Below are 21008 nucleotides of genomic sequence, written 5' to 3'. Positions count from 1 at the left end.
CGTGACCTTCTCGTGGATTGAATTTATGCAAGAAAAGTGGAAACTTTGGGCTTCCAACTTAAAACACTGCTACTCTGACAAAAATAGCGTATAATCACATCCATCCCGATCCTAAAGTGAGCAACAGTTTCTACATAGGTCGGTGGAGGGGCTTCTCACAGTGAAGTACCAATCCACCCCTACCCGTGTTCATACACGCCCTGCTCCCCATTTGCTCGAGGGGCAGCCGCCAAGGTTTTCCGGTTAGCAAGCGACGCGCGGCTCAGCAAGTGCTCTCTTGAGCATGCGCCAGAGATCTGAGCATGCTCAATGTTGCCGAGGACCCTCTTCGTGTGGGGTTTGGCGCCGGGCAGCGGGTCGGGTCTTCCAGAGCCCTGCTCTTCCCCACGCCTTCCCACGCAGCTGATTTCCGGTTGGCCTGTGGCAGGACTCAGCCTGCCGAGCGCCGCTTCTCCTAAGATGGCGGACGGAGGCGACGGCGCGGGAAGGATGGCTGGAACGGGCGGCGCTGCCCCCGTGAAGCCCTCGGAGCTGGCTGGGGTGAGATTCCGCTCCCGCCTGAGGGTTCATCCCTTGCGTTGCTCGACGGCCGCGGCGATGTGCCTTCCTAAGGGGTCCAAGCTGCTGTGCTCGGTGCAAGGACCCTAACCCAGAAATGCCTGGCCTCCGATGCTTTTACTAGTCCGAGTTGTTCACACAGTAGGGCTGCTCATTGTGTCTTGCTAGGAAGGTGGTCTTTCCCTAATTCCCGCTTTTGTTGCCTGCGATCCCCAAAAGGGTTAATCTCTGGGTTTCTGTCAAATGGGACTGGACAGCTGCGCACTAAACAGCGCCGTACGTGCATGCAGGGCAAAGCCCACTTAGTTGACAGGGAAAGAGTTAGGATTTTGAGGAGGGATTTCCTTTTTAAATATAGGAGGGTTAAAATTACCGGAGTTATATTCAGACAGATCCACTTAGAGCAATGTAAGTAGTCTTCCTGTACCCCTAAAAACGTGGAACAAACATCTTCTGAGATGTGTTTGGAACCTAGTAGAAACTAATCCTCAATTGTGCTGGAAGGAGAGATCCTTCTTTCACAGCCTGAACATGGATTTTAGTGCATTTAAAATCCATTAAGTAATATATTTATATTACTTAATGGATTTGCATTGTCCATTAAGTAATATATTTATACTGCATAATAAACCAACATAGAGTGAATTGATAGGGCCTGAAGATTATTACATAAAGTCGGGAAGGGGGGATTTGATGAAGCTAAAAGGCAAATTGTATTTTCTGTCTGAGTGGATTGGTGTGTAGGCCATAATATTTAAACATCATAATGTAAGTCTCAAAGAATGCATTGCACCTGGTACTTATATATACGTACGATAGGGTTCTTAATCATAAGTGAGCCTTATGATGTGAGCATCAGTGCCATTGTTAATCAAACTCTGGGGAAATTTTTGTTAAAAGTAATGATGTTTACCAGTTTTATATTTCTTTTGTGGGACTTGTGAAAATGGATTCATAAATAAAAACAAGGACTGGAATGGCAAAAGAAATGATAGGGACAGTATAATAGGCATGCAGTAATTGGAAAGTACTAAATGTAATAACTAGGAGCTTGAAGTAAGTAAAAACAAAGGTGGGGATATCAGAGAAAATACCTAAAATGGATCGTTGTCTTTTGAGTTATTGACAATTTTTAACAGTGGATGTTAGTTAAGTGAATAGGATTTCCAGGCTGAAAAATGGTTTCACTTTCTCTAATCAAAACAAATTACGTTTCAAAAGGTTTCTTTCACTTTGGAAAAATGGCCAGACTTCAACTGCAGTGAACTAGTGAATGCTGCGTCACAGGTTTTCATTTTCAGCTCAAAGATAGTAGCCTCATGGTGCAGCCTGAGAATTTGAGGGATTTTGTGTAAATTATAGAGAACCTGAGTAGCAATTACTGCTTAGGTGCTGTTTTGAAAGGAACTCTAGATAACAATAATATTTGCCTGCTTGTTGACATTTAATAATCAATCATCATGTCAAAGCAGCTGTGTAGCTGTGGAAAAGGAAGAGTAGACAGGTAATATGAGGAAACACACAATATTGAGGAAAGAGAAGGACAAGAACATTAATGTCTCTTGTATCTGCAGCCCATATCTGAAGGGAATAGTAAATACTGCATTGTTTAGAAGCCTGAATTTTGTTTAAATGAGATTTCTCACTGTATTTTTAAAACATATGCTCATTTCAGTATTCATGCAATATACAGTCATTTTTTTTTGGAAGTATTAATCAGTCTACCGATAAACATGGTCAGAACTTATATATGTAATTTAATCTGAACTAGCTTTATTTTGTGACTGTATGGTATGGATATTAAACTTAAAACCCAATCCCCTGATCAGCTTACCCAGATAGAAAAAACTAGAAATGGTTAAAACCCAGTTTTTAATAAGAACCACTTTGTTGAATACCATGTCAACCCTGCATTTGGTACCTCAGACATGAGTGTAACATGATAATGTTACAAAAGCAAATAAATGGGTCTCTGTTTATAGAGTTTAGCATTAATCAAACTCAACTTTAAATTTTAAACTCAAAATTTATCTTTAACTTTAGACTCAAACTACTTATAGAACAATCTGTTGTTATAGAACAACGATGTAGTGTACCCTACTCTCTGGTGATCAGTGGGGTGCCTTTTTTAGTTCACATAGAATGTGAACATCAGCAACAAATTTGTGGCATTTTGCGATAGGGCCCATGTTGAAGAACAAACTTGAATTGCAAGTTTGTCACTCCTTACTATAGGTTAGGAGCGGGCTTGAAATATATTTAGCCAGACTTTTTCATGTTACTGTGTTTTTATTTATTATATCTTTTGATGCCTCCTGATGTGTGCTAGTACACGGGGTATTCCTGTTGGCAGTTTGCAAGGAGCAATATGTTGGCCTGCAAAATACTTTCTCAGTTAGAGATCCTAACTTGCACAGAATGTCATGAGCATCTTGGAGTAAAACTGGGTTTTGGTTGAGCTTGGTTAAAAGTGCAAAAACTGTTAGGCGTATGAGCCTTTTTTACTTTACTTTCCAAGGAGTGGACATACCACAGCATAGCAAATCTGCACACAGTGCTTTATTGCAGCACATACCTTCCCCAACAATAGACTATTGCTCTCTACCCTTCTAGGACTTGCAAGGTGATGTTGCCGTATAAATGTGTCTTTAATACTGTGATGTTGCCATATAAATGTGTCTTTAATACTTAGTTCAAGCAAAAGTCTATTGGTCTGTAAAGTGGTAGACAACCTTCACCTTCTTCCAAAAGTTCTTAATGCTGGTTGGGATGTTGTCTCAGTGTGGTTGTTCTTCTTGTAGTTGCTACCGAGCTTCCTGCAAAGCTCCAAGCAGGACTTCCACCAGGATATGCTGATCACAGTGGCTTCTGGTCTTGGCAGTTGACTAATAGTCCTCTTGCCTGCTTGTAATTGCTGATCTTCAAAGTTACCTCCACTTCCTATCTGCATGCTGTTTTCTTATCTCCTGTTTTCCTACAACCCTCTCCATACTGTCTTAATCTTTGTTTTTGTAAACAAAGGCCTGGGTGGGGTGTGGCTGCCTCTGGATGCCAGCCAGTCCTTGAAAATGCCAGGGTGTGGCTCAGTTGTTACAGATAGCTGGAGTGCCGGCTTGGATGCTTATGAGTAATGTTGTGAATGAGTGAATGAATGAATGTATGAGGGAAATGGGGTGAGAAGTGTGTCTGCCTGACTACAGCTACTCTTCTCAAGCGCAGACAACAATCCCAACTTCACTCCCTCATAAGGTGTACTGTTAGGCAGGAATGCTGCATTTGGCAGGAGTACAATAAAAGCTGATAACTTGGTCTATACCTTCTCTATTTTACTAACAAAGATGTGTACAAAAACCTTGATTGATCAAAGCCACAGTGGGTGGTGGAAGTCAATATCTATGGCCCATCTGCTGAAGACTATGATAAATGGAAGATTGCAACTTGGAATGTGAAAGGAGTAAATGGCAAACAACATGAATTAATGAATATAAAAATAAAAAGATGTGTGTCTGTGAAACTAAGAAAAAGGGGAAGGGTATAATAAATGTGAATGAAAGTGGCCCAGTCTTGTGGAGTAGAGTTGAAGAATATGTGCAGGGAAGTGACATTTAATTATGAATGAAAGGGCTAAAATATATGCTATAAACTGGTGTTAACTAAGCTGTTGTGGATGCCTATCAAAGTAGGAATCCATAGTTTGGTGATTGTTGCATGTCACCCAGTGAATAGTGGTAATGGATTTGGGGGGAAATGAATGTGATATAGAAAAAAAAAATTCTTCTAGGTGATAAGAATGGATGGGTGGGAATAAGATGAGACAGTAAAGAGAAGGTAATTGAGCCAATGGAGACCAAAGAATGAATAAGAAAGGTGACTGATTGGTGAGTATCTGCTTAGAAAAAGTCTGTTTTGAATATGTAGTTTAAGATCTGCTTATTTATAAGTATATGTAGCATAGGAATGGGTATAAGCCTGAAAGCATGTTGACATGGAAGTATGATGGATGAGAGGATCTGAATGTGGGACAGATCTTTTTTTGCAGAGCTAGGGATGGATCTTAGAAAAAAGTGAAAGAATTTAGAGTGAAAGGATGACTACAGGAAGAAAAAGTGCTAGTTCTGTGTAGAAGATAGATCAGGGGTCCCAAACTCATGAGGTGCCTGTGGCCTTCCAGGTCATTTTATGTGGCTTGCACCTCCTTCACCCAAGAAAGCAACTGTTGAAAGTAGGATAGCAGCTTGCCAGTCTCACCAGGCACTACAGAGCCTTGCTTAGGCTAAGAAGAAACAGCTTCTCTGCTGGAGAGGAAAAACAGGCAGGCAGCTTCATTGCTGGCCTGATATTAAGGCCAAGGCAAGAGCCTACTGTTCCCCATTTGCCTGCTCCCATCATCATCACTGCTGCAACTCCTTACTACAGCTTTAGACTGAGAAGAAATGGCTCAGTGCCTAGCTTTATGCTAAAGTGCTGTTGGAGCTCAGGCTGTGCAGCCATCCCTTAGCCGGCTCCATCTAGGTTCAGAGCTGTGTTTCTCACCTTAAAGCAGTGAAAAACAGCAGAGGTGGTAATGGGAGCTGGCCTGAACTGCAGTGGTACCTTGATGCAAGACTAGGAGCACAGTCATCCCTTGGCCTGTCCACCCAGGCCCAGAGATTGGTGTCTAGCCAGTGGAAAACTCCATAATTTCTAGACAAAGTTGTTCTGTGTGTGTAATGAGTGAGATGTTTTCCTTTTCTCTCTGTAAATCACCCAGTTTTTAATTTTATATCTCTGGAGAAGTGTTTGAATTGCTATTGGGCAAATTGGCAATTAAAAAGCAACTCTTAGCTACCTAAGACATTTTTTGCAACTTTTTTTAAAGTAGCCGTCAAGGAATTTACCCAGAGATCCCATTGTGGTGCATTTGATCAATGAAAACAAGGGCCTTCCTGGTTCTTTTTTTGCAACTGTAAATAACATTTTCTTTCACTATTAGCTCATGATATACAGTTCTTTATAAAATAAATATGACATTAGTCATTAACAGGATGTGGGCAGGATGATACTGCAAATATATACTAAATGTAACATTTCATAATTATTTATTAAATCAGTGCTTTTGAGTTCAATGCATAGGATTATAGCCCAACTGCTTATTCATGCGACCAAAACAATTTATTGGTAAGAAATCAAAAATTTTCTGCAAAATTATCTGAGAAAGTGTCTTGAATCTTGACAGGTAGAATGAGTGGGGCGGGGAGGCAGGATTGGATTAATTCAGAGCTCAATCCTTCCATTTTAAGGTCAGAATATAAACTTGATTTGAAACGCCAAATCTTCATGTATTCCCTTAATTACAACTTGAAAACACCATATGGCATTTTTTTTTTCTGTGTGACAGACTGTATTTATTTAATCAAATGTGAGCCTTCTTTCCATTAAAAGTAATCTAAAATTGAGCTAAATTTGCAGGAATAACAGCCTCTTCTAAGAAGGTGACTCATGCCAAATTAAAGACAAAATACGATTTTTCCCCATAAATGCCAGTATAATTTTTATTTCAAGGCAGAATTGAATAGTTATACTGTAGTATGGTTGTGTCAAGTTTCAAATGATTAGGTTCAAGGGTTTTCTGTTGTTATTCCACAACAATCAAACCAAATGATGTTCTGCTTAATAAAAAGCGCTGTCAAATGTCCAAAGTAAAAAGATAAAAAGTAACTCTACTTCACAGTAAATATCGTTTTATTTAATACATGTTTGTTTAATGGTATATTGTGGTATTATTTTCTTTATTTTTGACTCACTATACATTTTTGTATCTATGTATGGGAAGTCTTCAGTATAGCAGTTATTAGCTCTTGGACTAATAAACAAGTCCCCACATGGTCTTCATGATGATTTGAGTTTGAGACCTCTGAGTTGGATTAATTTCTCAACTGAATGAATAGAAAGTGCACATAAGGAAAGAGGATGGAGATGCTGTTTGGAACAGAGTGCCATGGAAGTTTGCATAGTTATGCTAATAGAAAGAATGAAAAAGAATGCTTGCCAGAATGATGATGTGGAAAAGGCTGTGGATGAGAAAAAGTGAATATGAATTGAAAGAAGGTATTTTATAATGCATATAGAGAAAAAAATGCAGTTGCAAAGAATGTAGTCACAAGGAAGGAACAGTTACACTTAATAGAGGCAGAGGAGTTACAGAGTGGTTTTGATATGGAAATAAAGAACTGTTTTGGAAGTTGGTAAAGAGGGCCAAATGTTGAGCAGAGTCAGTGGAATTAAAAAATAAAAGTGATGAAATGATTTCAGATGAAACTGAAGTTAGGGGATATTGGAGGAGTGCTTTAGAGATATGTATGGGAATGATAGTGATAATGTCAAAGAGTAGAATTGAAAGAAATAATATAAATGTTAGTGTAAAAAAATGATGTAGAGGAATGCATATCATAAATGTTGTATGTTGAAAATGCTAAGGCTGCAGGTGTAGATTATATAATACACATTCACACAGCCACTCCATAAGCAAGCTGCATTGACACTTTAACATTTCTCCAGTTATAATATTTAGCTGTAGAAATGTTAAAGTATACACATGGCTTCCTTATGAAGTGGCTGTGTGACTTGTTTAATTAATGTGTGAAAATGGCAACTGTGCCTGATGATTGAAAGAATGCTTTAATTGTTCCATTAGACAAAGGAAAGGCAGTAAGCTTGAATGCCGAATCTACAAGGTAGTTTGTAGGTGATAGTGAGCCAGATTCAGGAATGCAGAGCTGCTTTATGCCAGGCAAGGAATGTGCAAACAAAGCTTTGCTCTTCAGATCACGGAAAATGAATGAGGAAGTGTGAGAAAGTGCGAGAAAGAAAATTTATTGTATATTTGTTGATTTTGATAATGTGCAAGATAAAATAGGCTTGAATAATGTTTTGCGTGAATATGGAGTTGAAGGTTGGTTGATGAGTGTGAAAACAGCAGTATATGATGAAAGTAAAGTATACACCAGAATAAACAAATGGATCAACATTAAATAGGGAGTAAGACAGTGCTGTTTGATGCCCCTTTGGTTGTTTAATGTAGTTATAAATAAATGCATAAGGATGTTTGTGATGAAGTTAGAGATGTGTTGGTTGGGTATGTGAACGTGCATGTGTTTTTGTATGCAGGCAATGCCATGTAATTGGCTGAAAACCCACATGTTTTGCAGTGAATATTAGATAGATTGTATGATGAAATGGGGGAATATTGTTCTGAACATTAAGGTATTGAAATTCAAGGTAGTTTGACAGGGTAAATGGAATGAAGAATTGCAAGTTATACATAAATGGCAAAAAAACTAGAGCTAATTTCTGTGTATCTTGATGGAATGTCTACTAAAGATGATAAAATGGATGGAGAATGCAAATGCTGGTAGTGGGTGTGGGTAGCATGAAGTCTGTTACAAAGAATGAATATTTGTCCAAAGAAGCAAATTTTGCTGTGTATAAGAGCATGCTTCTGCCCATTTTGCTATATGGAAGTAAGAATTGGGTATGTCCAGGGAAATATAAAAATAAGTTGAATGCAGAAGGAATGGGGTACTTAAAAAGCATGTGTAATAAAACAAGAGATAGGGACAAGAATAAGTGAGTGCTGAATGAATATGGATTGAATACAAAAGTGAGTGACTGTTATGAAAGAAGTATGTTGAGAGAGTTTTATCATACAGAGAAAATGAATTAAGGTTGAATTGCAAAACAACTGTAGGAAGGAGGAATGAATATGTGGAGAGGAAAAGGAAGATGGAGAAAATCGTAATTGGTTGGAACTGTTAGGTGAGCAGTTTAAAGAACAAAAAACAAAAAGCAAAATATGAGGATATGCATGGAGATGCTAAACAGAAGGATGGTTTGCAAGGATAGAAAGAGGTACAGTGAATGATGTTGGGGTAAATTAGTTGTAGCTATATTTCCTTTTCTTATACCTTTAATTTATTTGGCTTATTATTTCTTAATTTTTCTCTGCTGTGCATATTGTTGCTTATATGGACAGCATATAACATAATGGTTATGTATGCATGTTAATAATTTTATGATTTACAAGTATAGTTATAATTACTGCAAACACAGATTATTTGAAGTCTTAATATCAAAGGAGCAGTTTATTGGATGCCTTTTTCTGACAAGTGAGGGTGTTTACAATGTTGTTAGTTCATAGAAAGAAACACATTTGTGATTTTATAAGTTCATTAGAACCAACAGGTGGAATAGTTCAGTTTGCCAAATGTCAAATTAGATCTTGTGAAGACAGTCTTCATTTTAGTTTCTTAACCAGAAAAAGTCTCAGGAATCATTGAGTTATACCAAATGAAATGTATCAGTTCAGTGATTTTAATTAAACAAATCAGTTCAGTGATTTTAATTAAACAAATTTTAACAAAAGCAAGCAAAGGTTAGAAATTCAATACTGTTCTTTACTGAGAATGAAATCAATACCACGGACATAGGAAAGTTTGCTTTATGAACGAGACAGGAAACCTTTTGGTGGCCAAAAGTTATACACAACATTTTTGGAAGAAAGTGAGACCACCTCACATGTGTGGGTTAGAGTACATTTAGAGGAGAAATTTGGTATAATTTGGTATATTTTCTCTCTTTTACTATGATATGACTCCCTTTTAGATTTCAGAAAAAAACTGAAGACCTGGTTTTGTCATCACGCATGGGGTGGGGATGGGAATAGTCAGTTTTGGGATTGGCTTGTTCCCTAGCCTTACCTTTGACTGATATTATCTGGTCGCAGGCTGAAATAATATCACCATCTCTTGGATTTTATTGTATTTAATCATTGTATTTTATATTTGTATTATTTATGTTTTTATTGATTTTAAATTGTTTTGTTGTGAACTGCCCAGAGTCCCTCCTTGTGGGGGAGCTGGGCGGTGATATAAATTTGACATATAAATAAATAAAAATAAACACAGTCAATGAATAAAGACACTTCCCTGCTATAAGGTTACTATCTTAAAAAAACAAAACAAAAGGAGACAGGAATGGAATGGAAATAAGAAAAACCCAAATTCAGGCATTAGCGTTCAAAGTTATTTAGGAATGGTGCTACTACACTTACTATTTTTGGTACAAAGCCCATAGAATGTTGTAGTTACCCTTCAAGATCTTCAGAATATACTATGTGATTTTTTTCTGCAAGTTTTGTGATATAGTTGCCTTTTTTCCATTGTTGTTATAATGGCTATTCTTTTGGACTTTGTTCCAGAAACATATAACTCCAAAACATCTTTTTTTTCCTGTTGCTTATATATAGTAATTTTTGATATGTGAAATACTGATGCTGAGGAAGTAACCTTACATTCTTCTGGTTTTTTGCAGCGGTGGGATGAGAAGCTTGATTTTCATACTGCCTTTCTTCAGCATTTGGCAAAAGTCGTTCCAAACATATATTCTGATGAAATGGATCCCATATCACAGAAAGAGGAGGAAATGGTCCAAAGAATGATTCTTTATCCTTTGGAGTGGCATTTATTTGGAGAAGATCCAGATACCTGTCTAGAGAAGCTGAGACAGATTGGTACCTCTCAACTGTGTGGAAAAGTATTCAAAGGTGGAGAGACAACATATTCTTGCAGGTTAATAACAATACTCTTACCTTATAATGTTTCTTTGAGGGTTGTGACATAACAATATATAATTGTCAATACAGTTTTGAAGCTATGCATCTTTCTGAGATACATTTATGTTGTGGGGGAACTTATAAGGTATCATGTAAGAAAGTAAGTTTTGTTTCCAACTCAAAACAAACATCATGTTCTAGAAGTTCTATTGAGCCTTTTTGAATTGAGTGCAGCTCAGCAGAAACAAAACATGGAGCATTTTAGTTGTTTTGGATTTTGTCTGAAACAAAATATGGAGGGACCCAGAGTGATTTTAGGAGATGAGTAAGGCTGATGCAAGTCACCCCCTCTCTCCCCTCCTTCTTGGCATGGCCTGTGCACCAGTGTGACCACTCCACAATCTTCTGTGCGCTTTCCCTTCTCTCCCTCTCCACCTCCCTTCCACAGCCACTTCTGACATCCCACTATGCCCTACTGACCAGCCTGCCCCCTGATATTCCCAGCACTTTCCTTTCCCTTCCTCCCTTCAGCCACCAATATTCTTATGTGGCATGTCCTACCAGCCTATCCACACCCTAATTTTCTTAGAGCCACCTCTCTCCTCCCTCTCAAGCCACTGCTGCTACTTCTTCCAGTGTCTATAGACCCATCACTAAGGAAACCTATCTGCCTTAGCTTCTCACGCTTAATCTCCCCACCATGACTTCTACTCAGAATAATTCCATTTTGATCCATTTCTAGGAAAAAGCAATCTTGTTTTGTTCTATTTTTGGACTAAAACATCTGAAACATGCATAGTTCAGTTTAGGCGCTGACCACCCAAAACCACTATTTCATGCTCAGAATGGTTTGTGCACAAAACATTTTGCCCATCCCTAATAATAAGCAATTCTGGCTTGTGTGTGAATGCTCTCACTCTCTGTTCAATTAACACTGTTGGAACCTGGAAGCTTGATAAGTTTTTGGGAAATAAGTATTTATTCTATGTCACTAATTTCTTATTTTTGTTGCAGGGATTGTGCAATTGATCCAACTTGTGTACTTTGCATGGATTGCTTCCAGAATAGCATTCATCTAAATCATCGTTACAAGGTAAGGAAATGTGGGCTTTGGAATGATATCTAACAATGTTGCGTGCTAGTAACATAAATGAGCATTTATGAGAATTTGAATGTGTTTTTTAAGCATTGAAGGCAAATAACAGTAAATGAAAAACCAATTTATGCTAAGTGGTAGAATATTTAATGGCCACATCAGTTCAGGCAGCCATGAATACTAGGCAGAATAGAAAAGCTGACTATTTAATTTCATAAATTTACTTTTAGGCTCTCTAGGGTGAAAAAAAAGAAAGGATTAATTTATATTTGTCAGCCGCCTAGGTAATAGATAAGATCTTGTAGCATATATCTAGCATTTCTGGGTTTTCAGGAAATACATCCCTGAAACAGATTCCAAGGGAGCAATAGGCTGTAGACAGAGAAAAAGATACATGATTATTTTGTATGTGTATGTATAAAATTTATCATCTGATGGCCAAAAGGTACAAACACCAATAAATCTTTCAGTTGGGAAATCATTCATGCCATGGCAATTAAAATAAGGAGATAATTAATTGAACCATAATAACAATACATCAATAAAACCACAAAAGGAAAACAAGAAAAATATTCTCTCCCTAGTAATAAGTTATCAGGCAATATCTCAAGCAAAATAGGTGACAACTTTTCTAACTGCTCTGTGCAGGCAAAAATAAAAAACAAGAGTGCTTGAGTACATCCAAAATAGCTTTATGGATCTCAGCAATTGAAGGCAAGCCTATCTTAGTTTACCCTGAGCAAGAAGAATTCTAAGAGTTTCTGTCATATACGGTCCAGGTGTTGTGAAAGAATTTAGCTATTTCCCTTTTAACTTCTTTTAGTAATCATTGATCACTTCATCCAAGAATTTGTCTAACCCACTTCAAAGCTGTCCAAGTTAATGGCCAGCGCTAACTTTTGTAATGGATTTCATAGTTTAATTATATGCTGTGTGAAGAAGTGCTTCCTTCCTTATGTCCTGAATCTCCCACAGTTTAGCTCATTGACTGACCTGGGCCCCTGTTTGATTAGATAGATTCCCTGTCCATGTTCTACACACCATGCATAATTTTATACATTCTGTCCTGATCCTTCCTACTTGCCTTGATTCTGTGCTAAAAAGCTGGAATCTTTTTTCCTTTGTAAAGAAATTACTGTTGCCCCTTAATCTTTTTAGTTGAGTTGTCAAAAGCATCCTCTCAACCTGTAAATTCCAAATTGATAAATTGTATTAAGATTTAAGGATGATGTCTGCCTTTCAAGGTACTCCAGGCAGGAAACCAAAACCATGAGTACTAATACTACCTTTGTTATAAGGTTACAGTTACAGAATCTTGCAAGTCTGAAAGCATTTCCCCCTCTCTTGACTTTACTTTCCGGAGAACTAGGGATGGTCCCTTCTGAGGTGCTTTCTCATCTCCATTCCGGCTATGGACTGAGACAGCTCTTTATCTGACTATTGCCCTGGTTGCACCTCTTCTTCCTGTCTCCCAAAGTTATTCTTACAGTCCATTACAGATGGTGGCAAAAGCTGAGGAAAAGAAGTTCCTATTTTCACTAAGATATGCTAGATAATCTCAGAAAGAAATCTCAAATTTCCCTACAGAGATATCTAGGATCCCCCATTTAAAGGAAAGAAAAACTGGTTAATTTAAAAGTGGAAGTTAAAGATGCTAGTTTCCTTGCAACAGTGCAGAAGAAGAGGAGAGCACAGACAAGTTTGTGTATAGCTGTTATTCACATAGTATAGCATTGCTATGATATATGCTGTACCATTGTTCAGCATTATATCCAAAATGAATTAATGGTTGCTAACATCCCATTGTGTCCACTGTTCTTAATTGTTTTAGATGCATACTTCCACTGGAGGAGGATTTTGTGACTGTGGAGATACAGAAGCATGGAAGACTGGACCAGTATGTACAAATCATGAGCTTGGAGTAGGAGATAATACTAAAGAGGTACTTGTCTGTAATAAATGGGAAAACAAATATTACTGTATAAAGAATAATTTCTAATTATTGTACTGGTTGTCTGGGCATGTGCACAAAAATGTTTGGAATGTCTTTGTATCATAAGCTTGGATGTTTATGTTCCATTGTAATATGTAAATTTTCATAGAGATGCTACCATGTCACTAGAAAGTCTCTTGGAGTATTAAGGACTTTTTCAGATTTTATAATTTTATAAAAGTGGACTCTCGGGAGCTGTTTATCACAACTTCAACAAGAAGTTATATGAACATGATAGTAGGGTAACAAAGAATTCCCACCAGTTCTTCCCTTGACTGAAAATAATCATGTTGAACTTTGACCAGCTAATGACATATTGAAAGAGTGCCATGAAATCTTAAATGGTTCTCCTAAGGCAGTCCTCTTCTGAATAATAGCACTCCCATCCTGGACTACCTTGACTAGCTTAAGCAGAGAGACTGGTAGGTTATTTTTAAACAGGTAGTACTCGCTTAATGTCCACTCATTCAGCAATTGTTTGAAGTTACAATAGTACTGAACAAGGGTACTCACAACAGGTCCTTGTAGTTGCAACTGTCACAGCATCCCCGTGGTCACATGATTGCAATTTGAACAACTGGCTCGCAATTACATCACAATGTCCTACAGTTACATGATCACCATTTGCAACCTTTACTGCAAGCTTCCAACAAGTCAATGGGGAAGCCAGCAGGAGGTCGCAAATGGCAATCGTGACTGTGGGACACTGCAACCGCACAGGATTCGCCTAATGACGGCAACTGGGACTGCCGGAACTGCTGTCATAAGTGGACACAGTCATGTGACATCATGCCTTATGACTGCATGGCTTAACAACAGAGTTCCTGGTCCCAATTACCATCAATAAGCAAGGATTACCTGTATATATCTTTTATATCTTTTAAAGAAAGATTAATAGATCATGGAAAGCTGCTTCATAGTGAGTTAAGCCATTGACAGCAGCTGTCTTGGATTTCAGCAGGAATTTTTCAATGTTTTCTGGAGCCAGTTTGGTGTAGTGGTTAAGGCATCAGGCTAGAAACCAGGAGACTGTGAGTTCTAATCCTATCTTAGGCACAAAGCCAGCTCTCTTAGCCCTAGGAAGGAGGCAATGGCAAACCACTTCTGAAAAACCTTGCCAGAAGTCAACTGGCACAAAAAAAAAATCCCCAAAAAACCAAGAGAGAGAGAGAGAGAGATACTTGCTACTGAACAATTACTATTGCAAGGTATTTCTTTCTCTAGTTAGCAGTGAAACAGTCTACAACATTACTCGGTCTTGTTTATTTTATTATCTGTACTGTGGATCTAATATGGGTATATTTTAATTGTTTTGTAGAATTTGGAATGCCACTTGAATGAAGAGGTAATAGCGCAAGCAAGGAAAATCTTCCCTTCAGTTATAAAATATATTGTTCGTATGACTCTTTGGGAAGAGGAGAAAGAGCTGCCTTCAGAGCTTATGACTAAGTAAGTGATTTGTTAGAATTGGCGTCTAGGTGTCTTACTTGTCTCCGTTCCAAGATTGTTAGTAATAAAGTAACAAACAGGGAAGATAATGCATCATTCAATCAGGATTAGACAAGAACTTTGAATAACTTAGCAAGGAAAGGCAAATGAGTTGATGAGTAGGAGATGAGAACTCTATAGAATCGTCCAGATAATTTAAATATTTGCGATTCTTACCCTGCAAGTCAAATGAATTCCTGTCCTCATATTCTGTAACAGATTAGTCTAGCAGATAATGGATTTTTTCTTGCAATTGTCAAGACAAATTGCTGAAGGCCATCTGTACTTAAGACCTCATACTAGTATAGACATTGCTTAGCTTTGCAGAGATAGAGCTGGTCATTACAAGGAAAATCTGGATTTCTGTCCTTCAATTTTCCCTTCCTTTTTTCCCAGAGTTAGCCATCCTTCTGAGTGTACTTTGCACAAGCTATATATTAGAAAGATTTGACATTTTAAGATTTATAGTGACTACAATTATCATATTTTTGCATTTCACCTCTATTGGAGGAAGACGGTTTTAAACAATAGTAAAAGAGAAAAGCTCCATTTAATTGAGTTCAACTAGAGGGAGAAGTTTCTTTTCACAAAGAGGGCAGTGGATTAAATTTTATGTTCATGAATCTCAATCTTTAATCATGCCACTCAATCCAGCTGATTCCATCAGAGCAGCCACTATATTCACAGCGCTATAATGAGACAAATCTATTAAACAGCTGTTGGTTATCCACATGATACCTGCTAAAACTATTAAATCAATATTCATGCCTCTGTTGAGGTTGGTTTCAGAAAAAGGGTGTGCAACATATGACTTCTGTTTCCTTAGGGCAGCCTTCTAGACTTTTCAGAATACTGCATAGCTAATATATATCCTTTACTAGATTCCTCCTATATTAAACAAAAAGATTGAAATACAAGCACTGTCCTCATGTTGAAGACTTCTTCTTGTTTGGTAGAGACATCCAGAACAGGTAGCTGCCCACAGTATGTTACCCACATCAAACTAAGAGGCGACAGCACAACACACTATTCAGCGTTCTCTAATTCTTCTTTTGGGGGGGGGACTTAATTTTTATTAAGAATTTTTATTACTATAGTAAAAGCTAATTGTGATGGAATGTATCCACAAAGAGTAGGGTGATGTGCAGGATAGAAGCAGAGATCAAGGCTATCAGGAAGGAAGAGGTGCATTCCCGGAAGGGCAGGGAGACAAAAGACAACGGAGTCTGGAGGTGGAGTGTGGGAAGGAAAAGAGGTTCAGGATAGCCACTCCCAGGAATCTCCCAGGGTGCGTCCATTAGTTGCAGGAGTACAGATTTAGTCTGGCAAGATTCTGTCTATAGATGTAACCAAATAAAGGAACTTAACTGAACTGGACTGTTTCACCATTGTTCTTGGGCTGGGCCTGACACTAATACAAGCTAAACTTAAAGAAAAAAGAAGAGAAAAAAAGAATAAAAAGTGTAGGAAAAAAGAAAAAGAATATAATAAAAAGAAAAATATATAAAAAACCATCACAATAAGTATAAACATATTTAGTAATTCTTCACTCCCTATAAAGTTACAAACAACTCTATCCCATATCCCATCCCTTATCTATAAAGAAGCCATAAAACATCAACTTTTCAATCCTGGTGTCAGCAAAAAGTCCATAAAGGGTTGCCAAACTTTGCAAAAAAGTCTTATTTTAACTTTGATCAAATAAAACAACTTTATATTCCTTCCTTTTACTTCTAACAGTCTTAATCTTTAATCAATCAAATTTTGTCATAGGATTTGATTTCTCTTCAATTCTTCTTATCCCATCACACAGATTTCTTCAAGCCTCTTTTGTAGATCCAATAAGAAAACATTTTCCAGGTCATTTTCTTGGTTTTGTAAGAATCTGCGGAACTCAGTTCCCAACAAAAGCAACTCCCCTTGAAACTGTTGCAAGTTCAAAGAAAAGTTCATTTACTGAGAAGTAGTGTACAGATCTAGAGCATTGATGGTACTGAGTCCCGCATGCACCAAAACTTGATTTTACTCCCTGTCCATTTCATTCCCCCCTCCCTTCTGTCTCCAAGTGTCTCTTGTGCATGTCAAAGGTTCTTTCCTGGTCTCACGCTGGTACGGCCTTGGGCATTCCTGGGAACTAGATAACAGTCCATCTGCGCCTAACGGTTCACCTTCCACCCATCCCCCCCTTTTCTCTGTAATGGCAGAAACAAAGCAAGCAAACTAGCAGGATCGTTGATTGATTGCGAGGATTCTGACAGGTTTATCATTTGTATTTCCCTTTTAATTTTTAAAACTGCAGCCAGTTTCTTTTGTATATCCAGTAAAGCGTCCTTTTTCAAATCATTCTCTTGGCCTGTCATTTATAGTTCCACTTTCAGTACTTTCTCTGTCTTGTCAGATAAAATTTGTTCCACATCTGTCATTCCTTCATTAACATCTTTTGGACATAGTCTAGCCATAGAAGCAGACGTCATTACTGACAGTGTTGATATTGTAGTTACTAATTTCTAGCTCCATTCTTCAGGGATCTCCTTTAACATTTCCAATGTTATAACATTTTGTGTCATGTTGTAAGTCCCAATATTAACTGTCATCAAGAACAGGCTTGTATTTTTTTTCCTTCTGCTTAGAATCATTAATTCCCCTCTAGTGTCCAATTTCTAAAATCATAATGTAATTTATCTTTGTTATGACTTGCAATAGCTAGGATAGTCAAAATAAGTCTGTTTCCCACGAGAAGCTATTTATATTTTAAAGTTAATTCCAAAATCTTATAGTAAGTCAATATTCCAAATTTATCTGGAACCTTAATCTGTTTATAACTTTCTTAGATCAAAATCGTATTCAGCTTTTTGCTGTTTATTTCAAATTCTTTAAGTTCTTAAGCTTATAATTAATTTTTCTTTTGTTCAGAGTTGAAGATAAAACTCATCCGATGACTTTCAGACTTGTCAGTCCAAAGTCTCTAATAGCTTTAAGATGGTAAATAGGCAATTTCTGAAAGTCATTAGAAAGTGAGGTTTGTGAACTTAGTGTCCTTTAAAAGGCTTTGCCATGGTTGTGAGCAAGGTGGCTGATCCCTTTGTCTCCTGGCACTCAAACCTGCGGAAAACAGTCTCCTCACAAGGAGCGGCTATCCAGTGCACATGTGGGCGATCTCCCATCTTCTCTTTATCCAGAGAGGTTCCAAGGAACCAGCCTACTCACTGGTTCCTTGTTCTTTACTCCAGTCATAAGTTCTGCTTTCGTGGAGATGTTTTCAGTTCGCCATACGTCCCCTGGAAGTCAATATTCTCTAATTCTTCTATACTTGCTTACTACATAGTCATGAACTGAATCAGGCACTAAGACAAGGGGGGGGGAGGAAGGAGAGTGATACTAAAGTAACTTGATTCTTGCTTTCCAAGTTGTTGAAAGTGATATATTCTACATTGCATAGATCTATCTGCTAAACAAGATGGGAACTTCCTATTTAATGCTGAATAATTGGATCAAGGACTCTTCTAATATAAATGGGAACATTTTTGAAAGCATGTATTGATTATGAATTTCTCAGTTTAACTATCTGTGCTCCACATTTTTTTTTTGGCTTGTGCTATTCCTATGGCCAACTTTTATTTTGAAGTTATTTCAGTTTTTCCTGTGGGTAATCAATGATCTCTTGGTTTCTTTACAGTAGAGAGAAATCAGACAAACACTATTGTGTCCTTTTCAATGATGAGCATCATTCTTACGATCATGTTATCTACAGTCTACAAAGAACTCTTGGCTGTGACCTTGGAGAAGCCCAGTTATATACTACTGCTATAGATAAAGAGGTTAGTAGCATACATAATTTCTGGAACAAGTGGATGTATTCCAGTTGACATAGAGCTGTTGTGCTGTTGTGGTATGCAGCCTGATGCAGGGAGAAATGGAAGCAGGATATTGCCATTTTCTACAAATGCTGAGATTGTGTTGCTTTTTGATAGAGCTTGGCTGCTTAGTTTTCTCTTGCACAGATTGGTGTAAGATCCTTGCAGTGTTCATTATTTGATTCCAAGTTGTCAAGATAATCAATACCTTATATTAGAATAAATCCTTCTGGTAAATTATGTTATGGAGTTACAGTTTTCAGAATGATGGTTTTCCTTTAAGTCAATTGAAAATTATTATTGTTATAATAGTTATAATTGTTATAGCAGGATTAATTATTCTCCTAGAAATTTAGTTGAATAAACAGGGCTTGTCACATTTTTATTCCTATGCCAAATTCTTTTCTCATTTTATATTAGACTGAAAAATGAATTTGTATTTTAAGAAGAAATTATTATGTCACCAGGAGTTGAGCTCAATTTGAATTTTCTCTGAATATTGTTCTAACAGAATCATGTTTGTGCCAGTGTGCATTTTAAATCTGGCTTTTTCATAATATTTAAGGAATTTATTTCTGAAGAATCATTTCTTCCCATATTTACTGTTCAAATCTAAATATTTTTTCCTGAGGCTCTTGTTACAGTATTCCCACCCATGAGATATGGTGCCAGAGGAAGAGATTTTTTTAGCAGCAGGCCACATTTTTGGAATTTCTCCTCCAGAGAAGTTCATTTGATTCTAAGTTACAGGGGTTTTGGGTTCTAGGTAAAGACCTTTTTATTCTCACAAGCCTTTAAAGGTTTTTGCATTTTTAGCTTTGCTTTATATTAATCCAGCCATCTTCCAGGAAATGCTTTGGAGGATCCCTGCTCACATAAGGGTTAACAAGGTAAACGGTTTGTCCCTAAGGCAGTGTTTCTCAACCTTGGCAACTCTAAGATGTGTGGACTAACTCCCAGAATTCCCACGCTAGCTGGGGAATTCTGGGGTTGAAGTCCACACATCTTAGAGTTGATAAGGTTGAGAAGCACTGCCCTAAGGGATGGGATAAAGAGAAGGAAGGAGATTTTCCTTATACCATAGCTGGGAGATGAAAGGAGAATCCTCTTCAGCCATACCCATGAATATAAGTGGAATCCTTTAGTCTCAGAAAATCCGTTTACCATATATACTTGCAGATAAGCCAAGAATTTTTTTGTGCCAAAATACACCCAGAAAATCAGGTTCAGCTTATCTGCAAATATATATGGTAATACTTTTTTAAAGTACCTGTATTTCCCATATATACTTATGGATAAGCAGCCTCGAATTTTTAATCAAAATACTATGAAAAATGTGGCTCAGCTTATCTGTGGGTGGTGCATTTTTCATGGTATTTTAGGTAAAAATTCAAGCATTGGCTTATCCACAGATGGGTTTATACACAAGTATATTCACTGGTGTAAAATTCACTGATTCAGGAATGAAATGGCAACTCCAGAATGTTTCATTCCTCTTCTGGACTATGCCTTATCTCTTTCAGACCGTACCATTCTGAAGATAGTTTGGTGTTTGGTGTTAATGGACATAAATGCTCCGAACTGATAAACCTCACTGCTTCCATTTAGAGGATTTACTTTTGGGAATCTCCAAGCCTCCTCTGGAATGGAATAATCCAGAGAAGGGACAGAAGAATTAATGGACTGTGACTTAAGAACGTTTTTAAAACCCTGTGAACATCCAGGCCCTATGCTAATTTCTGACAGTGAATTTGTTCCGTTATGGTAGCTACATGTTGTATGAAATAGAGTTACCTCTGTAATCATTTTTAATGTTATTTGTCAGTTTTAAAAGTCATGGATGTTAATATGTATCTTTTTAACAAAAAGCTAATTCAAATTAAAATTATAATACAAAGTGACTGACTATTTGTACCACTTCCGTTTAAATCAGCCTGAAAGCAACTTTAAATGTTTTCCATTTTGATTCTGTCTTTGTTTGCATACTGTATTAACATTGTCCTGTCTATCTCTATTTTATTTCATTTTTTAAAAAATTATATAGGGTCGGAAAGCTGTTAAGAAGGGGTCCTATGTTGTTTGTCAGGAAGCAAAAGAGGAGATTAAGGTAACAATGGAATTTTTAAAATATTAAACAGTAATACTGTTCTGTATATTTATGAAGATAGAGTTACAGAGATTTTTTTCTTGATTTTAACCCCACATTTTTGCTCATCTTTGATAATAGAGTGCTTGTTGTCTTCTCATTCAAATTTTAAATATTCTTATTTTCTAGAAACATTCAAATAATGTTTCCCAAGGTCCCCTTAATGTGATGGTTCTTCACGCAGATGTAATGGCTCATCAGAAATTTGCTTTACGTCTTGGCTCTTGGTTAAACAAACTTATGAGCTATTCAAGTAAGTATCTTAGATTATTTTGTGTTGTGTA

The 21008-nt window shown here is 37.4% G+C and overlaps 1 protein-coding gene across 2 annotated transcripts in view; it reads left to right on the top strand.

The window, feature by feature from the left end:
• Positions 1 to 313: 313 nt before the first annotated feature.
• The window catches only part of UBR1 (ubiquitin protein ligase E3 component n-recognin 1), a 72513-nt gene continuing 51818 nt past the window's right edge, over positions 314 to 21008 (top strand). For both annotated transcript variants that reach the window (XM_007425584.3, XM_007425583.3), the window contains exons 1-8: positions 314 to 540; positions 9907 to 10163; positions 11162 to 11240; positions 13075 to 13185; positions 14555 to 14685; positions 18401 to 18542; positions 20623 to 20685; positions 20854 to 20977. In XM_007425584.3, the coding sequence (XP_007425646.2) occupies positions 460 to 540; positions 9907 to 10163; positions 11162 to 11240; positions 13075 to 13185; positions 14555 to 14685; positions 18401 to 18542; positions 20623 to 20685; positions 20854 to 20977 (988 nt within the window). In that variant the 5' untranslated portion in view covers positions 314 to 459. The remainder of the gene's footprint in view (positions 541 to 9906; positions 10164 to 11161; positions 11241 to 13074; positions 13186 to 14554; positions 14686 to 18400; positions 18543 to 20622; positions 20686 to 20853; positions 20978 to 21008) is intronic.

Source organism: Python bivittatus, unplaced genomic scaffold (genome assembly GCF_059951505.1).
Source record: "Python bivittatus isolate LINGU-HERP-01145 unplaced genomic scaffold, Pbiv_v1 ctg000480_np1212, whole genome shotgun sequence".
Lineage (NCBI taxonomy): Eukaryota > Metazoa > Chordata > Lepidosauria > Squamata > Pythonidae > Python > Python bivittatus.
Note: the sequence above shows the minus strand (reverse complement) of the source record. Positions and strands in the feature narration are given on the sequence as shown.